General features: G+C 41.1%; 1 protein-coding gene across 4 annotated transcripts in view; it reads right to left on the reverse strand.

Annotated features, from left to right (window-relative positions):
* FARP1 (FERM, ARH/RhoGEF and pleckstrin domain protein 1) overlaps window positions 1-23,523 on the reverse strand; it is a 220,142-nt gene that overhangs the window by 70,818 nt on the left and 125,801 nt on the right. For all 4 annotated transcript variants that reach the window (XM_054822026.1, XM_054822035.1, XM_054822016.1 and 1 more), the window contains exon 3: window positions 1,750-1,854. In XM_054822026.1, coding sequence (XP_054678001.1) covers window positions 1,750-1,854 — 105 coding nt within the window. The remainder of the gene's footprint in view (window positions 1-1,749; window positions 1,855-23,523) is intronic.

Here is a 23,523-nt window from a genome sequence, read left to right on the forward strand (position 1 = left end):
AAGATTGGAACAACCAACAGGAACACGGACTGGCGCGCTCAGATACTTGGCTAATATTTCCTTTTGCAAGAGTATGGGCCACGTGAGTTACCATGCTCGATGCATAGAGGCATTTTCCTTCAGGTCAAACTGGTGATAGCCTTAGAGGTTTTCTCCACCTTCCTCTTCATCAGAGGCCTGGCTCCCCCACTGTGATCGTCTGGACATATTTCCAGCCAGTCAATTCCTGCCACTGCGAGGGCCTCTGGCACTGGCAGCACCTCAATCTCTTCTGTGTTCTGCCTCAAGCAAATAAACCATTTTGTTTTCACAAGACTGAAAACTGTTAGTTTACTTCAGGTCTCTGAGCAAAACACAGAGCGTCATCTATTTGAAACTTAATGACCTGTGAAGTAGAGAAGGTCGATCAAATGACCTTCTCTATTTTCTAGAAAACTAAAAAGCAACTGTATATACACAAGATGTCAGGATTTGCTTCAGCTTTCCATACATACATACATTAGGAATGTCAGTATGTCATTATTAACATGGCTACATGGACCCTTTGTTGTAATAGTACTGTACAGTTGCACTGTTTTGAAGAGTTATGTTAAGCTCTCAAGTTACCTAAAGCATTAGCCAAGGATATCTGGCAGAATACAAAACTCTCTAGTAAACTATGTTCCATGAAAATCCAGGAGCAATCTGTGAAGCAGAACACTTTTAAAGATAAATGTCCTTTTTTTTTTAAATTTCCTCTTTAATTACAGTTAGTCTAAAACATGATGACCACTAGTGTTCAGTTTTAGTGTCTATGTAAGCCTGCACTAAGGCATGACAACAGATTACTGCAGGAGCAGATAAATCCTCTTTTGTTAAGAAATATTGCTCCTCAAAGAAATTTGATACAGACGGACAGAAAATAGATTTTTTTTTTTTTTCCTAATTGCCCAAAGTCATCTCCTTTAGGTCAGCCAGGTTACTAGTGCAGAATTCACTGAACAGGCAGGAAATCCAGTATACACCAGAATGTACTGGTCAAACAATCCAGATAACTAGCACACATGCCAGTCGGTCACACAATAAGTTTAAAGTAAAACAAACTTCAGAAAGAAAGTCATTAGAGACTGAGAAGTCATTAGCCTTTGGCTTTCTCTGCTACATGATACTGTTTCTACCCTAGAAGTATTACTGCAGTGCCTCAATGTTGCTGGCAGCTATTCTCAGAGTCCAAAGTGTCAGGACCAGGACACCTGCCTGTGCCACATAGCTCCCCAGGCAGGACCTTCATCAATTTATTCATTTTTTTGTTCTTGATTTCTTTTTGATTAACCTCATTATATTTTATCTATCCATTTTCTTGCCCCATGATGTTTTTCATGGAACGGTCACAATCATTGAATCTTCTCTGTCTGCAGAGAAAGATTTTACTATTCCTGCACTCCAAATGAAGCAGGACTGTAAAATCAAAGTTGAGACTCTGCAAGAGTCCAGCCTTTGGCTTCTCTACTGCAACTGATAAAGATAAAATGCTTTTCCAACTTGTGTCTGAACTGGCTGCTACTTTCAACGCAGATGAAATCTGACAGGAGTAATCAGGTTTTAAAAACATTTCTTCAACTCCAGCAGGCAAGAACATCTTTTAAAAAGAGTCCTTTTTTTTCTTTTGGAGATTGAGGATCAAACATACCTTATAAGTAAGGAGCAGGAGGAGAGACTAATAGTGTGTATGTAGATGAAAATCAGCTGAAAATTAATCCTTTTACATACCATCATCTTTTTATGATCTGGAAACTCAAGGCCGAAATAGTCGCCTTCAACAAGGTTCAAGTGGTTGCAAACAGCATCATGCAGAACTTTCCCCGGAGCTCTTTGCTGTAAGAAGAAAAGAAAGCCTAGGGTTACAAAGATGCTTTTAATTAGTGGCAGAAAAATTACTGTGCTAAGAAACTGTCCAGCAAACAACACTGTCAAAACAGTTTACAAAATCAGTGGATATTCCAACCGTACCCATGGGGCAGTTGACAATAATTACATTAGTTTTACAGCTACAGAAAATACACATCCATCCCTGGATGGCAGCTCAGAATCCATCTTTAGTGCATTTTTATTTTTGAGGGAAAAATACCATGAAATAGAAAAGGTAAAAGTGGGGGACTTGAGATATAGTTTTCTTATGTCTGCCAAGGCTAATTTCTACTGTGAATTTTGCAAGATAGCTATTTCATCCCATGGCCCTTCAAGCCGTGTCAGGTGGTGCTACCCACATCTGTGTACAAAATACTGAAACCAGAACGCTCGCCGACAGACTTGCCATACAAAATGCAAGGGTTTAAGGATTTCCTGGACACTGCTTGATATGCAACAGGCTCAAGTCCTGGGTTCTGACTACATAGGGGCTTATCCTGAGCCTCCTGCTGTGAGGCACCGAGGGTGGTTGCAGCCCGTCTGTGCCACCCCAATAGCTGTCGAGTAATTCGGAGGAGTCAAGAGCAACCATTTCCTTCCACACACTGAAAGTCTGGTCTATAAAGACCAGATGTTCTAGCCCAATATTAGCTCCCAGAGCCGCTGCTTTGCCGACTGTAAGGATTCTTCTCATCAGCACGTCAGTTAAATCCACACCTGCAGCAAATACTGTAAATTACAGCTCACCAGCAAGTCTTCAGCAAAAAACAGTTTCTGTATAAAAAGGCCAATCACTGAAATCAAATGTTTTTGTTCCTTGGACAAATGCACCTATTTTAACTCAAGAGGCCCTGAAACACTCATTTCAGAACAAATAATAACCCATTAAACTGCACAAACTCCAACGTTACAAGACACCCATCGCACCCCGGACAAATGTCCTTGCAACTCAACCTACAGACTGGCCCTTTCCCTGTCTGCCCAGTAAATAATTACCAGAGCACAATAAAACAGTGGTAACCAAGCGAAGAAAATAAAACCATTAGACGCAGGCAGTCCAGCCAACCTGGCTCAAACCTGGGCCTGAACCCAGGTCCTGGCATCTCCAGGCAGTGCCCCTACCAACAGGCTACTTGCTGGTGGGCAGCTGCTCAAGCCCGCCTCCTCCCAGATATCACAGAATCATAGAATGGTTTGGGTTGGAAGGGACCTCAAAGATCATCCAGTTCCAAGCCCCCTGACACAGGCAGGGACACCCTCCACCAGACCACGTTGCCCAAAGCCCCATCCAACCTGGCCTTGAACACTGCCAGGGAGGGGGCATCCACAGCTTCTCTGGGCAACCTATTCCAGTGCCTCACCACCCTCACAGTACAGAATTTCTTCCTAATATCCAACCTAAATCAACCCTGTTTCAGCTTAAGGCCATTCCCCCTTGTCCTGTCACTCCATGCCCTTGTAAACAGTCCCTCTCCAGCTTTCACTATGCAGTTAGTTCTCTGACTGGGATACTAAAAAACAAATCCCCAGCTCTTTTCCACCTAGGGCAATACCTGTTTCCAGTCACAACCCTAAGTACAAAGCATCTTTCCAAAGGCAATTTATCTAACATTGTCTAACATGAATTATGAAAAGTAAATACCCAGTAGCGAGGCTTACATCACAGAAATTAAAAGGATGATGTATTTCTAGGGAAGGCACAGGACAGATGTGCCACCACAGCAGCGCTGCCACCCCGGTGATGCAGGACACAATGACCGAACTCTTCAATACTGGCTGGTTTTGAAAGTTGGAAGGGAAAAGCCAAGCTCACCTCCCCAGGAACTTACTGAGCAGGTTTTTGCCCAACACAGTCCTAGTGCCTATGCCACCAGGAAGCAATGTTCACTTAGGTTATTTTATTAACTGTTTGTTAATGTTAGCTGTAGCAAACATTAGCCTCAGGAATACTGTCAGAAAACCCATCAAGAACAATTACAGATAGAATATGATTCCTAGGTTTTTCAAGCATTCTTCATAACCAACTTTGCAGTAACTAAAATAATTTATACCAAAATGCCAAATAAGAGGATACAGCAAGGGCAAGGAAAAAAAGACATCTATTTTTCTAGACAGAGCACTTTTGATCTGATGTAATGCCATCCAAAATAACTCTCAAGCGCAAATATATTTGAATACACTCACTTCACATTCTCCAGCTTCATTAAACCAAAAGCATTCCCAATGATCACTGCCCAGCCCACACCGGTCATGGTTTTTCTAACAAAAAGCTTCCCACATTTTCTACTCCATCTATCGCTGTACGTAGGCGCATCCAAACATACATTGTCTCTTAATGAAAGAGCTTCCCAGTAAGTGCATTTCATTTGAGGCAACAGAATAATATTAACAAGACATTAGATCGAGCGTAATAATGATAGTAGTTTACTGCTCTGAAAATACACCTACGAATGATTTAGCAACTTCAGGCAAATGGTCCTGCTCCCAAACTAGTCTCAGGCCTCCTCGGTTTGGCTGCGGCGGCTAGAGAGCAGAAGGATGTGTTTAACAGCCACCCACACAGCAAGAGGCAGAGGATATTTGCTTTCATCCAAGTGCACAACCAGAAACATGGAAACGTTCCTGTGCATACGTATGTATATGTCTTACTAAAGTACCTGATGGACTCCTGTCTGGCAAAGACCAAACTCATCATTCCTCATGGGAAATAAATGTGCCTCTGGCAATGTGGAGATTTTTGACCAACAGGAAAAGAAGACAGAGAGCCCACCTGCACCATCACGCCGCCCAAGGTTAGCTGAGGAAAACAAGCCTGTCTGATCTCAGACCACGAGTAAAAGCAGCTGATTAAAACCTGCTGAGTGTTTTCATAAAGTTTTTTTTCTTATATGCATTTAGACGATGGAACGGCATTCTTGTAGCATTTATGTCACTTGATATTTTTTCTGGAGTGTGCCTCAGTAACATGAAATGCTTCTTACTCAAGTATTTGTATATAAGATTATTATTTTAAACCCATCTTAGCTTTGATCAGTCTACCTCAAAATAAAATCTGACAGTTTATTCAAGGGAAACACGGTGCATATAAAATCTGCTGAGATTTAAAGCCTGATGACAATCCAGTCTTGCAGGACCAGAAGGAGAAGTACAACATCCACAAAAGCAGGAACTCTCCAGTCTCCCAGAGATGTTGATTCAGTGCAGTTCCATGACATCCCTACTAAAAAATTTAAACACAATAAATTAAAATCTCAGTCTGCTGGGTATGGAAGCAAACCAGCAGTCACTCAGGTCACAGCAAACATGAGCTGACAGAGAAAGCATTCAGGAATGAGTGCGCCACACCGATGACATCATCCATAGCCAACAGTTACATCTGCCTTGAATGTGGTTGCAAGGCCTATGGGACAACAGAAGATTTCTCCAGAACTTGGAAGACATTTTCCAAACATCAAGCGTGGCCCTGCTGCCATGCCTCACACAGCAAGCACAAGGTAAGCTTCATCAGCTCCTGCCCCACAGTCCCGCAGCTGCACCCATGTCCCACGAGCCACAGCTTGGATACCTTCCCTGCTACACGCTGGCATGGGTCTGAGCCATGGGGGCCCATGAGCCCCCCAAAATAGCTACGCACGTGTGTAAGGCTGTAGGGTGGGGAAAGGCTGCACTACAGCATACGCTATAGGAGGGCTTTTCCCTGCCACAGTGAGAAAGCAGAGGCCCAGTACATGACCGCCACGAAAGCCTCATACACAGGGATGAGGGAAGGTCATCACTGTGGCCAAATGTGGAGGACATGGGAAAGGAGAGCCAGGAGACCTATCTCCTGCTCTCCCTGAGCATCATCGAATGAGAGCTCATAACAGTGAGGGAAAAAAACTGACCTGAAGGTGAAGATCAGAGGAGGACACGGCATGCAAGTGGGACACTTACATGGAAGCTCCCATGACGAAGGCTGGTGGCAAGACTACACCTCCAGACTCTTCGCTACCACAGATGCCACAGTGTGAGGCAGTGCAGGAAAGGAAACAGGAAGGTATGGTACACTGGTGGAATACAGCTGTGGGAAGGCCACATGCAACACCCAGGAGCTGGGAAGCAGCTGCAGCGGGTGGCAGTCCCCTGCTCCTGTTGATAGCCAGATTCTTGTATGATCAGTGAAGATGCAGCTCCAGAGGGCAATTCTTCCTACCCAAAAACAGCCATCTGAGCACATTGGCAAGGAACTTTTCCTTAGCAATACAGCTGTACTATTTCACTCCTGACGACAAGGAGCCCAGACACCTGTGTTACAGGGTTCATTTTAGATGAGGCGAATACCAGCTGCACCGACAGCAGAGAATTACTATTATTCTCTTGAGGTGGTATTTAGTTACACTAAAATTACATTATAAATTCATTGCAGTGAAAAGAAGCTCACTGGTTTCCAGCTACACATCCTTATTGCTCAATGCATTTTGAACCAGCCTTTCATTTAGCTCTGTGAAATCACATTTTAAAAGTCACTTTACATTTTCAGGGAACGTCAGGCCGCTAAGTTCTAAATTATGAATAATGTGCATCACCACATTTAGCTGCAAGCTATGAAGGTACCCAAAGTAGCCTGCTTTACGCACTGTGCATTCAACATTTGCTGTCTGCTCATTATTTCAGTCCTACTCAATTCACCCTCCCTTTACTCCTACCAAAATCCAAAACAGTATGTTGCTTATGATCTTCCAGTGGTGAATATTTTAATAGTTTCGACAATTCTTTAATGTTTTAGCGATCACCAATCATTAAAAAAATCTCCCTCTACATACTTGTTTAGACCATTATTTGGCACAGACTGCAATGCAGATCTTTTTAAAGAAAGAAAGTGCATAGCAATATCTGGAAGATATCCAGGACTTTAAAAGAAGTGAGTTTGGACATATTCCTCTACCCTCCCAGCTAATTTAGCAATTATTTCACAAACCATCTACCAAAAAAAAGAGTGTCCGTGTAGGATCAAATAGCAATTTTACCATTTTTTATCTGTCTAGCCAACTAATCTCTGAGCTCAGATTGAACAGATCTTTAATTGAAAGGCTTTTGTTTGTTTGTTTTTACATTAACGAGCAGTAATACCAGGTTAAAAAACAAAATAAAATCAGCACTTTCTTTGGAACATCTGAAAAATATAAGTTCCATCAGTGTTTTGGTCAAAGTAAGACAGCTTCACGTGGCAGCACAGACTATTCTGTTTTCCTTTTCTTCCTCAAAACTGCTACAAATGGATCAGAAAAAAAGTTGGTGGGTTGTGTTGTTTTTTTTTTTAAATTACACTTGCTTGTGCCTTCGTAACAGCTGATAAGAAGAGAAAGTAAGTCCTTTACGTTCATCTAAAAGAAAAAGGCACCTTCATCATTCACACCTGCCACAATATAAAGGCAGACGTTTCCTCCACTAATGCCTTGTTCCTGTCAAATTTTGAGTGCTCAAAAATGAAATGTGACAATTTGGTCAAGCTAAATATTTTATAAATACTTAAATATTATATTGTACAAACTTTAGAATTGTATTTGTTCTTTTGCAGGAAATCACCCTGAAAACCCCTTGTACTTCAGATCAGTCTGATTCCCAAATTATTTTTATACTCCAGTTTAACAAGTGCATTGAAATGATAGTGAAAACTTCACCCAGTATTTTCATTACAATTTCTGAAGTCATACACAGTCATAATCAATACTGAAAATAACAACCCCACATTCTTAACAGCATGAATTTTCTCAGTTATTCAAAGCTGTTAAAAATTATGTATGTATATACAGCTCTGAAAGGAAAAAAACCCACCACACCAACAAGTGCTCATGATAAGCAAATAGTATAAAAATAACCTTAAAGATGAAATTGAGCAACATGGTTCTTAAACAAATAACCATGCCAGAAATTTATGCTTCCAAGGAGGCTTGAAAACTACTCACAGGAGAACAACGCTGTCAGCATCCAAAGACAAATTTCATATTTTAAACAGTTCTCCTTTCTGGTGTAAAATGAAATGCATAATTCGTATTTAGCAAAAGTCTATTGCTCGAAAAGTAGGATTAAAAGCAGTAACTACTGGTCTGAGTGTTGTTGCTCTGGATCAAACACTGCCAAGACACTTGGAGATCCTCTTGCCCTTTTTCTCCTCTCCTCCCTTTCAAAGTGTAGGTGTTAATCCTATAGGAAGGATTAGATGACTACAAAAATAGCTTTAGACCGTAACGATAGCTCTTACACCTGGGCCTACCAGTTTTTACTCTGCTGTTCAGCTTAGGCTGGGTAGTTTGGAAGCGTTGGAAGAAGCGTGATTCGTCACCCCTACATACCAGGTCAAAGCAAAGAGAAGTGACACCTTTAAAGAGAGCAGCCACACACTGCCACCACTACTTCTAAGTATGCAGATCCCCACTCTGTACCTACAGCCCCCGGGTACCCACCCCGTTTGGAGGGAGGGCGTAGAAGTGGCAAATTTTCATGATAACCCGACAGCACCTCATTCCTTTTAAGATATTTTCCATTTGAATGTAGTTGAAGGCTCCACTCCTGGCATGCATCCCACATGCTTTTGCACAGACTGCGCACATACCATCAAAGGCAGGATCGAGGCCAAAAGCAGTAACAGAATAAGTCCCTTATACTGCCTTAAAAACAGGCAATTGATCATCTGATGTGTGTGTACAATAAGACTATTTAGTGCTCCTTTCTTTCAAGATTTTAGTGGACTGCTTTCCCACTTTACACTCACCACACAAGCTGTACTGCCTTTAACATCAGTGCTTGCCTTCCATAGTCTCTGATGCACATTTTTACCCTTCAGTCAATTTTGCTGGTGCTGGTGTCTTTTTTAAACAGTGTGATTGTAAGATACGGTGCTCTTTACTTGAGGTGTGTTTTACTCCAAATACCTGCCCTTAAAAAAAATGCAGCAGCAAAGTTAAACTTTCCCCCCCCCCACCTATCAGCTATGACAAACAAGACGACTTCAAAAATGGCTATTTTAGATATGTGATTGCTAACCAAAAATCAACACAGCAAACAATTATCCAGGCAAAAAATACAAAAAGAGAAGTATTTTTAATAACCAACTCACTCACTTGCATTTCTAGCACCTTCTCCAAAAGAAACTTGCAATTTTCTACATTTGAACATACACATATTTGTTATTGTAACCGTGCTCTGGGATTTCTGATCACCACAAACTGGCTTATGTCAAAATATTTTCTAAAATAGGCAAAAGCAGAAGGATTGCTCTGACTAGACTTTAAACTCTCTTCCAATGCCCAAAATCAACTTTACTAGAAATAGCCAACGGTAAAATTCACATGAAAATTAAATACTTATCAGGAAAAGAAATAACTAAATAATCCTCTTTAATAGTTAAATAGTGTGGCAGGAAAAAGAAAAAGATTACTTATGAAAGCTAATGTAAAGTATTATGATGAGGCTATGTTCAGTAGTGCTTCATTAAACTTTTTCTTACAACAGAGTCAGACAAATACAAAATTCAGCTACAGTAAATCCTCAGGTAACTGTACATCTCCTTAATTACAGGAAAGCTACTGGAATTGCAGGCTCTGCTTGGTCTCTTTTCACCTGGCTCATAAAATCATAGCTTTCTAACTTAATGGGCAAATACCACCCACACTGTATTACATATGCATTTCAATCTGCAAGTGAGGAAATGAAAAAGGAGAAGAGATGGGCTGGGCACCTTCAGAACTGAGCCTTTCATACCACAGACCAACCTGTCATCTTCAGGTGTAATGATCCAATCATTTATTTGCAGTTCTTACAAATGCAAACTGATATTAATAGTGATTTTATTTCCCACCTTTAAATTACTCTAATTTCTACTTGAAAAGGAGCCAGCAGCAACCATCACAAAGCTAGTGGAGCCCTTTGTAAAGGACAAGAAAGGGGAAGAAAGAGGCAGATTCCTGTAGCCTGGAGAATTTTCTCCTTGGGTAGCTGTAGGAACAAAATCCCACAGGAGAATTTATTTTGCACATCCATCCCACTGTCATCAATGCCAAAGGAAATCTGGAACTTCTCATCAGCTAAACACCACAAATCCTACGGACCAAAACCCATGTACACATCTGTTTATTACAAAATGTTATTCATGGTGAAGAGCATTAACAAAACACTTCATGATTAGTTTCCTGGTTTACTGGCTCCTTTAGCTGTATTTACAGCATTTTAACTAGCTGATATCTAACTCTCAGTTAGAAAGTACAACTGACTTTGGCTTAATTTTTCTGCACTGATTTAAAAAAAAAAAAAAACATTTGACACATATGCACCTGAAAATGACTTTATCAACTAAAAAGGGATGCTCTGATCCCCTCTGCTAATGAATTCAGCTGAAAAACTTCATTGTTGTCTGCCTAACAATCCTTTAAGAAATTGTCCTGATGGGGAGAATGCATGCCTTCACATGAAACGATGAATGCTGATCTCAGTAACTCCCTAAAAACGCTAACCCCAAAACCCAGCAAACTGCAACAAGAAGTCTCTGCACAAGCTAATTAGTCCTCCTGAAAAAAACCCAAACCTTGTTGCTTGTAGCCCAACCACTGCTGCTAACTTCCTTCGGATAGATGTAAAACATTTGTGGGAAATCAGTAGTGGCAGAGCGAGTCTTTTAAGTAACTGTTTAAGGCTACAAAATTTCACACAGCAACCATTCAGTTCTTGGAGACTTCCAGTGGGAAACTCTTGCCAGAGCCTCTGTTACTAAACCAAAATTACTTTCCTTGAACATCATTTCAAACACACAGTGTGGACAAGAAAAACGAGGCATTAAAAGAACAATGAAAAAACTTACTACTACTATGTCATCTTACTCCCTAAATTAGCTCTTGCAAACGCTGAGTCATCTCCGCCTAATTTACTAGCAAAACTAAAGTGTTTTGCAGCTGTTCTTTATCCCGTTAGCAAGGCAGACACCCACTGCTGGAAGAGACTATTTTCCTTTCTGAAGAGCATTGCCAGCACGATGTATTCCAGCTTCAGAGCCTTGACACTGAACGGTGATGACTTGCGAGAACCAGAGCCAGCCCAACATGAATTTCAGATCTTGGAGTGAGTTGCAGGGCAGATGCATAAAACAGTGCTTTCCTCACGATCTGAAACGAAATACTTTTTGCAAATCAAGGTGCACGCTGAAAAAGCTTCCCTGAAAAGCTATGTCTCACTGCGAGGTGTGAGGAGGGAGGGAGTCACCCCAAAGCCATCACAACTATGGCACCAAAACCCTTAGTGAAGACCCAGGGATGCCAGCAGGCACCTCTCTGACAAAGACTACCTCTGAATTATCTATGTTTAATTGACAGCCAGGGGGTGTAAGTGGACAGATTTTCCCAGCTGGGATGCCCACAGCACAAGCCTGGCGTGTGCACTGTGGGCACTGGCTTTAGAAAACACACAAGACTCGTGTTCAGAAACTAGACAGGAGTTTGATGTGAAGCTGATAGAACCTCATTTTTCAGAACATTTTCTTTATGGAAAGCTGTTTTACTGGAGCAGGTATATACCTGTCAAATAAATGCTGATATTACTTTCCCTCCCTGCGAGCAAAAAACTGAATGAGTTTAACCCCCGGCCTCAGCGCTATTTAGCGGCACACTGTGCTCCTTGTTTCTTGGGAAGAGCTGCAACTGAGGCTCAGAACACTCATTAAAAATACCTCAGATTGAATTTCATAGCCCACAACTTTTGAAAAGGAATATAATGGCACCATTCAGTGCTTTCAGTGTAATTCAGAAGCGTAGCAGCCAGTGTGTAATTGGGGATGGAAACCCCAATCTCTGTGACAGCCCCCACCCCTTGCCTCCCACTTCTCCACTCCTCTCTGTTGCAAGGCAAAAATTGTATAACCACCTTCTCGGGTTTTCTTTTTTAAGATTAAGTAGTGCTTGAGAAGAAAATAAAATCATTCTATTATTCAGACCACTTTCTTCTCTGGTCTGTTTTCTTTGCCTGCTCATTTTTCCTCATTTTGTTTAGCCATAAGCAAACACTTTACTAGAATGAAGGAGTAGGCAATTCTAAAGTCATCAAATATGAAAACAGAACCCTTATAGGCAGATTGAAACATGAGCATATGGAGTGTTATGACTACATGGGAGTTAACAACTATAAAACCACATTGAGATGCGAAGTGGTTATTTATTATTTTTATTTGGATACATTTTAGTTTAGCCATGATTCTAGTAAAATTCTTTGAAGAAAAGAAATCATCGTAATGCAAGAACTTTTAGGCCCAGAAAAACACCCCAACAAAACAAAAAATGAGAGATGTTCAGGCAAAATACTAAATCCTAAATCTAAAGCAAAATCAAATGTAACAGGAAAAAGCTTCAGATAATCCCTGTTCAGCCTGCATTAATCTCAACATGACTATTAATCTGAGCAAGAGCTGACACCATGTGGGATTGTACGTATTTTACTTTCTACTTTACAGGGGGAAGGAAAGCACATTTTGGCAATAGGATACAGCAATTTTCATGACCAGATTGCTAACTTGAAAGGACACCCTTAGATGCAGCCTTCAGGCTGTGGCTGCTGCTAACCTAATCCGCTTGGTGCCAACTGGTCTTGCAAAACCGACGAGGACTGGCTAAGGAAAAGCTTGTCTGTAGCATCCTACAATTACTTCAGATTGGACGTGGATTAATCCTGTATTTTATGTGTGAAACTGAAACAGAGATGGTCCTGAGTTCATTCCTAATGAGTAAAATTCATATGCATAAAATGTTTTTGAGGAAAGGAAACATCTAAGTGCAAAACATAAGTCTCAACAGCTATGTCATCTATAGGTACCTGAAAGGCAGAAGTTTTGGGTTGTATTTTGTCAGTCAGGTTCCCAATACACAAGAGTTTCTTGTCTGGTCACACAAGATCTACCACCAACCTGACGGACTCAAACATCTCAGTAACCTCTGTATCATGGAAGTTTAGGAATTGTATCCAATATTTCTCTAAGCAGCCTCAAAAGACCTTAAGACCGAATTCACTGAGAGTCTGAACCGTCTTCTAAACATGTAAAGAAAGGCATAGGAGAAAAAGTGAAAACTGTCTGTATACTTACGGGATTTGCAAGGGAAGGTATAAGGTCTGTGTTTGGTGCGTCACAATAAAGTGCTACGTTTGGTAGGACACAAACCAGAGTGGAAAGAAGAATAAGGGGAACTGGTGTAGTGGGTGTTACAATAATGGCTGCTTCTAACAACAGATTTCAGAGGCACCTGTAATGATGTAGTCAAGTCACATTTTCAAGGAAAGATAAAAAATAACTACCTCCCTTTTTAATACAGCTACACAGTTTTTCAGAATGATCCTCAGGAGCTTTTCTGGTCGTTCTTTGCAGCCTGCCTGCAACTTGCAGCACCCCCTAACACAGCAGATGCTTTGAAAAATCCACCTGTGAGTCATCCCAGGTCTCTGAAAGATGAAACTGGCTCTGGATTGTAAAAATCTGATGGTTATGTTAGCAAACAACACATAACTGGAGCAATCACCGGGGAGCACGAACAGAGGAGTGCACTGGAGAAACAGTGACTTAGCCTCCAGTCACTTCAAAATCCAAAGCTGCTGGGACTGACCCATATGTTGAATCCAGCATTAAACAGCAAAGCAGCGCAGACAGAGCAGAGATCTGCTTATACATTTGTGGCAAACCAGGGAAAGAAGGGATTTGTGCTTGTATCTGCGGCGCCAGGGGAGGTGGAGGGGGAAGAAAGGCCAGCAGGGCTTCTAAGCTGGACATGATTTTGTCTGTTAACAGCATGAGGTTAAGAGCTGGGCAAAAAGCCTCTCACCCATCCTCAGAGTGCTTCCTCCCAACTACGAGCAAGGTTTTACTCTTGCCTACGTTGAACTTGGGACATTCAACTTTGGCCTGATTTCCCACCCCTTCTGCCTATGCTGCGTGTGTGCGCGCGCACATAGATACGTGCGCGTACCTTACAGAATTGCCTGTGCCTGCAGTTAACGTGCAATACTTTGGAGGAAAACAGCTTACACCCTTCTGCCTCATTGCTCGTTTAACCACACGAAATGTTCAAGCTAAGGAGATTCCTAAGAGATCTGCTTTCTGTCACTCAGACAGAGGCTTCAAATATCAAAGGAAAGCAACACCATGTTATTATCACAAGTACATCAACACAGTCTCTGAACCACAACTTTTATGGCTTCTATTTTGTTTTAACCTGCAATACTGTTTTCTTTTATGCTCTGTTTAAAAACACGTGTTGTACAGACTTAGTTACTGTGATCTGGGCTTTGGACAGAATTGTTAAAATAAATCTTTAGGCGCAGCAGATTTACAAAGGCAAATGAGCCACTCAACTGTTTTTTTTTTAAGGTCAGAGTACAGCAGTGCTGTATTAGATACCACTTCGATACAGATGAGCTTTATCAGCAACAACAGGCTTCGTGGGAAACAAGCGTTCTCTGTTCAGGATACGTCAAAGAGAAGTCTTTGGGGATGTGCTATCAAAAGTCAAACATCAGGCTGACACAATGCGACTTTTTTGACCACGTTTTCAGTCTTAGGTTGAATTCCTCTAGAAAGAGAGTTTTCATTCATTTAACCTTGAGGATAATGTGTGTAAAGTGGAAAAGGATTTGATTTTATCTAATTCGTGGGGGTTTTTTTTAGTGCTGAAAACCAAGCCCTCATGTGCTTAATGGCATGCATCTCATTTTAAATTTACATTTACAAATACGCTTTATTCAGTGTTAGTATTCAAGTAATTTCCAGATTCCTGGGGTATGCAAGAGCAAGACTTATTTACAACAGAACAACATAATTGGATGCTATAAGTGATTATTACTGAGATGTCATTTGAGTGTATCAATAAACATTGCCATGGAATTATTATCTGTCAGGCTTTGAGCAACTTGTCAGAAACAAACTTCTCCATCTTCTGCTTTTTATTTTAAGGGTAAGGTTAACCCCATCTAACTCTAAGCACTTAACTGAGGTGCCTAAAGCAAAACAGCAATTTTCCCAAATTCCTTTCTAATCAGCAGAGGGGAAATAAACACTTTCAGACTACCAGTCAGTCAGCCTAAGATCTGAATCATCCGGGAGGTGACCCCTCTTCCTCCACTATTTTGTAAACTAGAGTAACTACAGCAGGCATAAACATGCTATTGAAAGACAATTTTACATGGAAATATAGTCTTTACAATATTCAAAATTAAAAAAACAAAAAAAACCCCAAAAACCAAAAACCCCCCAAAACACCACCACCACAAAGAGGTTCAGGTTTTGGCTACTACAAGAAGACATTTCAGGAGATGACCAAAATAAAAGCAGTGTTCCCACTCCTTCCTTAGATGGGCTTCGAAGCTCCCCAGCAGAGAGCAAAGGGAGATAAAACTAAGCAAACGAACGTCTAAAGAGAGCACCCTGCTTGCTGAAGGTGCCTCCAGACAAAGACTGAGCCAGTGGAAGGACAGCTGCACCTGTAACAGCCAGAATTCAATACCATCAGCTATTGCTTATCTGAGAGCAACTATCCTCTCCTGGCCAGGCACCTAAGCAGAAAAGGTAATGGACTTCTACAAAGCAGTGAGGGCCTGACTGATAAGATTGGATTTGCCAAAACACTGAAAAGGATGACATCATTTTTTCCTGCAAACATTTTTAATAGGATATAAAACCTTATGATAAACTTCAGGTATTAACCACCACTCCCATTAAATATTAATTGTTTAAAAGACTATGAATATCTCGAGGTAAAAGCCAGCAAAATGTTGCTTAGAATTTACCACTGTTTACCTGTTACATTAATTGGCTCATCAGAAAGTTGCTCCAGATTTGTTTTTTTCCAAAGTGAAAAAGGCTTTTGTACCTACTATAAGACCTAATAAATAACTTCGCCCTTGCTTATTTATAAAATGTTTAGGTTATCCATATTCTTACCAACCCGCAAGTGAAGTTCTGGGCCAGCACATACACATACTTTAGTCACCTCCACTGAAAAACTGTCTTGCTACCAGCTTTAGAAATTATCTTGTTTCACCATAACTTAGAGAAGTCAGACTACCCTGTCAGACTGACAATAAATCTCCACAGGGAAAGAACTTCTGCGTACAGAAGACCGCAGCAGCATTGAACCACGATTACTGCTTGCATGCTTCTTGTAGCGGCCTTTCACTCATTTTCAATCACAATGTCTCCTAATGCTTGACAAAAACCACCATGTGACTAAACAATGAAGAGCCATAACCCCCATTTGGCACTAAGGAGCCACTTCTATCAGCTCTTGCTTTTTTAGACTGTAAATATTTAGTAAATTGGGGGCTAAAATCACTCGGTACCCAACATATTGAGACATCCTGTCTACTCCCCCACACTGAACAAGGTCTTGGCCAGGAGAACAGCATAGGCTTTGCAAGATGAGAACGATATGCGGAGCCACGTGTCATGGCATCCTGCTGGCTTTTTAATTCTTACCAGCTCATCAATACTCCTCAGCAGGTTGGTACAAACTGAGTGAAGGCAGTGGCCGCTGAGTCCCAGTGGGAGACTCCTGCAGAGCACACCCTGGGGGAGATGAGGAGGTTGGCCATCGTGCCCCAGGAAGGCCTAAGACCTGGTGACCAAACAAGGTGCTGCAGTTCTGCTTCTAGCCATCCAGAGATCACACCAAGAAAAAAGTCTTCATGTTTGTAGTTAAAGAGCAGGTCTAAAACCAGGCTGAGGCAGTGCAAAGACTAGCAAATACAGAGGTGTCTCTCATCACTGGACTTTATATCTCATCACCTTTGTTGGTACCAAAAATCTAAAAAAAAGTAATCAATATGCATTATGGGTACTTAGAGCACAGACAATTTGCTCCAAGAACAAAGTGAGGTTTACTCGGTGACAATATGAATTAAAGATTTGTCCAACAATGAGTTCAGTGTGTGGCTCTCACCTGTGGGACCATTGTACCCAGACAGAGTCTTTGCCTTGGAGAGGACCAGTACTGCAGCAAACGCCAGCAGCCAATACCTCCTGTTGCTCCCAAGTGCTGGCACATGCTCACAGCCAGACGCTGCCCCTACCTTTTCTCTGTAGCCTACAGGGAAAGGGGCTGAAAACCAGGATGCAGTCCAAAACAGGAATTCAATCCCCTCCAGATAATTTCTTCCATCCAACATAACACAACTGTAAGCAGACTGCAAACAATTAAGGCGAGGAAAGGGTGGATTACAATCATCATGGTCACAAACCATTCATTCAGAGGGCACACACTTCCTTCCTGAGTATAAAGTAACGTGATTCCCTGGCACTGAAACAGGGTGTTCTCCACCTCTGGCTATGTTCTAGCCAGGGGACGTATTTTCATGTTAATTACTAGGATGGATATTTTCCCCCCCAACCCTCAGAGCCTTGCTTGGGTTGAGATTCATCCCTTTTTAACTGCAGTTCAGCATCCAGTTGCCCTGGACTTCCTTCATGGCAAAAGGAAAGAGAGGCTACTTCCAGGGAAACACCCAGGCCAGCCAAAATTGAATAGACAAACTTGGCCTTCATCTCATTGCTACTTTGCTTCTCCCTCTGGATTAGGCGATTTAACATGGAGGTATGCTTATTTCTTGTTATCATTAACATTCATGAGGTATTTTGTCTACTGTGCTGTTAGGAAACAGATAAGTGCTTACACAAAAGACATTACGCATATTAGCTGACATCATCAGCATATTTTCAACAGTCTCCCGAAACTAAATTCAAATGACCAAACTATTAAAGACAAACATTTCCCAATAAAAACTGTAATTCATACCCATTAAACAGCTCTCACCACCAGCTATTTCAGGATATCCTAACATTAAATAAAATATTTAAGGAAGGGCTTACATTTCTTTTTGAGTGATGCTGAATACATCTGGATACATGCCCTTGCTGGAGATTTATAATTAGGGTTAGCATTACTCTGAGTAATTTTAAAAGCTTGAGAAATCACAAGATCCGTTGAGGTCATTTCTCTGACATCACATGTGGATCTAATACTGAACACAAAAATTCCACAGACCACATGTTTGCCGATATGCAAAAAGCCATTCATCCTGAAAGCAGTGGAGACGTGAACTTGCACCATCAACTGCACTTCGACAAAAGCATGACTAACTGTCTTCCACTCTCGATAATTACAGTCAAGAGAGGACACTATTAAAATCCATTTCACTGCTCGTAACTGCTGGCAACAGCGTCCCCAAATGTTCCTAAATATGCTTTTAACTAAGGCAACGAGTGCAGTAAAAGCAACATATTTCTGTCAGGGCTGAGCTATGGGGTGAGCGGTGGGCTTATGCAGAGTGCTCCCACAGCTGCACCAGTGGCCACGGTGGAATTCTACTCACCCACTGTTGGCTGTCTACAAGTTATGTGTTTAGTCTAAGCTCATGGTCTGGGTTGTCTCTCTGCAGTCGGACAAGAGAGAAGTATTGTGAGAGAAAATTAATCTCATCTGGAGACAGATGTATCACACACCTGGGGTGAATTGCTCACTGGGGCACCTCTCATTCCACTGACAACTGGAAGAGACTTTCCTGCTCCCTGCAAATCTGATGTTCAAACAACTAAAATCAGGTGAGATCAATCTTACTCCAAAACTTCAGCACAGGTAAGATTTTATGGTCAGGCACACTTTTTCCTTGCAATTTTTCCACATGCCTGAGATAAGATACATACGGCATTTTCTTTTGGGGGAAGAGGGGCAAATAGAAGAAAGATACATTTTTATAAAGCTGTGTATTTGTTTTAAGCAAGATAATGGTCTTGAAGGGACTTAAGAAGACAACAGTAGACAAAGCAGAAATAAAGAAGGTAGCATTGAGAATGTGTAACAAGGGGGACAGATTCCCAAAGTGGAGCTACAGCACGGGGTAAGAGTAACAGCAAAACCCTCTATTTCCCAAGTGTGTTGCCCAACACTTACAAATCAGAATCACAAGCAAAATATAAGTCCAGTGTTTTCTCATAGTAAATGTAACCAATTCCATTCAACATCATGTTGTGGCCTGTACTGAAAAGGAGCTCCAGTAAATTTGTTACCTAAACACAAACACTGAGCAGTTTTCTACATCTAGAGAATCGATGAAAGGCAACTCAAGACTCAGCAACACAACATTCAGTAGCACTATTCTGATCAAAAGAAGGACTTCCATCTTCTTTTTGACTTGAAGTGATGGTTTTGAGGAGATTCAGAGTCCGACAGTGGCTTATTGAATAAGGATCGAATTTTGACTTAGCAGACCCATCCCGTAAGGTGCTGAGCGAGCCCCAGCCCTGCAGACACATGGCACTGCTCTTCAGGAACTGAGCGGCTTGCAAGGCCAGCTGGCTGGAATGACTCGTGGTATTTCCCAGAGCACACGTGGCCCCACAGGCAAAATTTTGTTAGCAGAAAATTGCTCACCAATGGTCTTCAAGAACAATGAAGAAACTCAAATAGGAAAAATGTAAATAAAGCACCTTATGTGTAGGCTATTGCTTAAGGTCTTAAAATGGATACCAAATAATGGAGCAACATGTCTGTGTAATAGCCATACTTTTCTAGTTATGAAGAATTGGCATTATCAATTAAAAGAAACACTTAAGTAACTGATATACACAGTCTCTGATTCCAGTATCTCTACACTAACAGATCAATAAGTGATCTGGAAAAATACACCTTCTAAAACCCATTAGATAGCTATACATTTATGTAGTTTTATTGAAAATACATGTATGCATGGTGGTTTTTTCTTCACCACTCTAAGAGTAACAGACTGAAAAATACTCACAGCACACACGATGCATGCACTTATACAAGGGGCGATTTATAGCCCTGTTTTAATGACTGCATTTGCCAAAGGCAAAAATCTGCTTACTGTTATTTCCAGCAATAGTATACTTTACTAAACAGCCAGTCTTGTGTTAAAAAAAAAAAAAGGGACGACCCCCCCCCCCCCAAACCAGCAGAAAAGATAGCAGCAACATAAAAAGTGTAACTGTTTTGTGAAACCTGGTTTTGTGATTACATTTAAGATGTTTTGTGCAGTCACTATTAGCCAAGTATCCTATGCAGGGGTTGGAGAGACCTCTATTCACAATAGGCTTGAAATGCTACATTGTAAATCACAGCTCCAACATTGCAGAAGCCCATACATCATAAATAAACAGATAAATAAATAAAATCAAGCAAACAAACAAGGCTTTGCTTTCTTTGTTGAGAATATCTGACACTGCCCAAATCTGACAACAAAAATAGCCTAAATATTCAGATCACTACAGCAGTATGTCTTTAACAAAACTGCACCTTTAACCTTTAAATATTCATAGAAGTAACAGTCTAATAATCTGATAATACAGTTGCATGCTAGGATATCAAGAACCACCATATGGAAAGAAAAATATCACTCAGTTTTCAACAGGTGTCATAAACTAGAGACTTGATCCTGCAGTCAAAGCAATCAATGTAATAGGCTGCATACATGATATACTACTATTTCCAATGGCTTTTACATGAAAACAACAGGCACTATTCATACAGAATCACAAGCTACTGCTACAACACCAAGTATTACATTTTCAAACTGTCAATCACCTATACAAAGACTGATGGAAAACTTCAAGCAAAATGTTGTGCTCAAACCCACCTTTCAATACTGACTATTCTGCTTTACTTTTCTGAAGAGTTTCACTTCTCATATTAAAAAACCCCAGAATGACAGACATTGGTCCCTTACAACCACGCACCTTGAACCAGAAACTTAATGTCTCCTATCTCGAGGGCATCACTATCTCTGAATTACTTTGTGAGTACTGTTTTCACCAAACAGTGGGTTTCTCATTCAACAACATGCTCTGCTCTCTCTCTTTTGTGCTGGTCACTACACAGCTGTTTTTTAAATGCATTGTTTCTGCTCACAGAGGCAAAAGGTCATTTTGTCCATAACTGGAAGGCAAATCTACGGTACCTGTTGCAACCCTGGCCACTGCCCTTTCAACACAGGGGTGCCCAGAAGGCAGCACATGCTTGTGCTCGCTGGTCAAGATGGGGAAAGCCAGCCCCCATAGCATGAACCGTGTTAGGGGCGCCAGCCTTCACATCAAAACTCTGCCCAGAAGTTACTTACTGCTACTGTGAAACTTGTGTCCTTAAACAAAAAAACAAGCACCAGGGAGGCAAGAGGGTGAGGTTCCTAAGATCCACTATGACTTGGTGGTGGCAGTCTCTTTGGGAATTCCTCCTGCGCTCTCACAAGGCCAGGGAGAGGGCCAAAAGCGCATTTGGCAATGGTTGTTCTACTTAATTTCTGATGTGTGTACATGGATGTTTTACCTGCAGCCAGTGTCATTAGAGAAAGGCACATGCTATCACAGCCAAGCACATTTCAAAATCATACAGAAATAAAGAGGCAGCTTCTGCCACTCCATGACCCTTTATTCACATTTAAAAGTTCACATCCAGTAGAATAAAAATTAATCTCTGATTATGTCAGGAGAGAAACAATAAATACTACATTTCCTAAGCTTTGGAAGCATATCTTGCTTTCTTGACATCTGTCTATATGGTTAAAACAAACAAACAAACCAACCTTCAACCTTTTAGCCAGCTACCGTAACAAAGAGAGAGAACACCAAAAACAACAGCTGCTCTCAGTTGAATCCCAGTTTGCCTAGCATTTCCACCTCAAAAGTCTGAATGCCTGCAACAACAATAATGCGACCTACTGTAGGTCCCCCAAAAGGTGGACAGAAATCCAAGCAGGAGCTCCGACAAGGAACACCAGCCAATTTAGAGCTATCAGTTTCTGAGCTACCATCATTTTTTTCCTCTCACAAGAAGGCAAAGCCTAAAAGCAGACCCTACCGCAAGAGTGACAATAAGCCTCCTAACTAATCACAGGTGCAGGGACTTAGGTAGGTGATAAATTTTTTCAGGTGCTGCTGGGTTGTAAGTGGATGTTACAAGATTTCCAGACTGCTGTTACCATCCTGTATGTGTCATTAAAAATAGAAGAAATCCACCCCATAATAAAACAAGTTCTTAGAGAAATTCAAATATGGTAGCCAGTGAGACCAAGATATCCTAAATGAACATGTTTTTGACAAAGGCAGCAGCAATCTTCCACAAATGCAGGTGAAATCCAGCATGTCTGATCACATACTGGTGTTCCTACATATAGTGATAGTTATCCAGAAAAACAACCAAAAAACCCTCTACCACTACTATTATACTTCAAGTTTTTTGTAAAAACTCAGCAAATCCGTTCCAAAACATCTGTTACCGTGAACTGTCATGCAGTTAACCTAGGTATAGCCAAAATACACCAGACCAGTGAGCATAGAATAACATTCATTCATGTATTTAAATGATGAATTACCTGCATAAGAGATGACTCATTAAGACCTTGCAGTTGCCATTTAGGAAAGCAGTAACACAAGCAGCAACTGGCCAACTTTCTTCATTTTGCCATTCCAAGCTTGTGTCTTGAAGGTCTTTCTCTACAGACATTTTATCTGCCAGCCACTAGCAATAGTGATCCTTTCGGAATCCTTTAGATTATGGAAAGAGTGGATATTAACAGAGAACAAGCAGCTACGGCAAAAGTACCTCACTTTCACGTATCACCTCCCTTGACCAAAACCAAATCTGAGACACACAGGTAAAAGTCTGAGATGGAGATAGAAGCTTCCATAGAGCTGATCTGTTGGAAGCCTGACTGCAAAGGATCTGACACAACATCCCGTATGTCCCCAGACATTGCTTTAAGTGCTTCAAACAAGCCCAGGACACTGACAGAAATTTCAAATGAAATCTTTTAGGCAACTGAGGTGCAGGTCTTCAGCTCAATCTGCATTCGAATTGCCACGGAAAACCCCAAAACGTCAACTTAATTTTCTCATTTTTGGTATTGAAGTTTGAAAAGTGTGTTCTCAAAGTAAGACTGAAACGTGAGGTAATATAATCTGCAATGATTAGCTGGGACAATCTCCAGAGAAACGCCCATTCTGCCTGAATGTTTACATCATTTCCACTGCAACTTCCCATACAACACCAGTTAAACTAGTTACATACCAGGCTAGGCTACACCACCTGGGAGGCAAGCAGCACACTTTCCCCACTTCATTCTCATACTGCCATTAAATCACTTTACATATTAACATATGCTTAATCTTTAGGATGAACTGTTAATGAAAAGCATATGCATACTTTCTATTACACTGCTTCCCAAGAGCAGCATAACCTTATCTTGTTCTAGACTACACTACTTTTATTGTAACTAATGAGTCAATATTTGAACATTATATTTAAATGCACAAAATCCCTAAAATTTGGTCACATCAAAGATGTGAAAGAAAGACAGGCCACCGTGTGCTGGGGATGGTTTACAAGCTTCAGATAGGAGGAGGCTACACTGATTTCTCATAGTTCGCAGTGATGAAGATGATGTTGACCACACCTGAACAAAAGCTAGGTGTCAGGAAAGAGACCAAAAGCAGAAATAAAACCCAAGGAACATTACACACATCAACTGAAGCATGACGTTGATACAAGAATAAATGGGTATTAACCTGGCTATGAATATATTTAGATTAGAAATTAGAAGGAATTTTATAACTGGTTAATTAGTGAGATT

This window comes from Grus americana, chromosome 1 (genome assembly GCF_028858705.1).
Source record: "Grus americana isolate bGruAme1 chromosome 1, bGruAme1.mat, whole genome shotgun sequence".
Lineage (NCBI taxonomy): Eukaryota > Metazoa > Chordata > Aves > Gruiformes > Gruidae > Grus > Grus americana.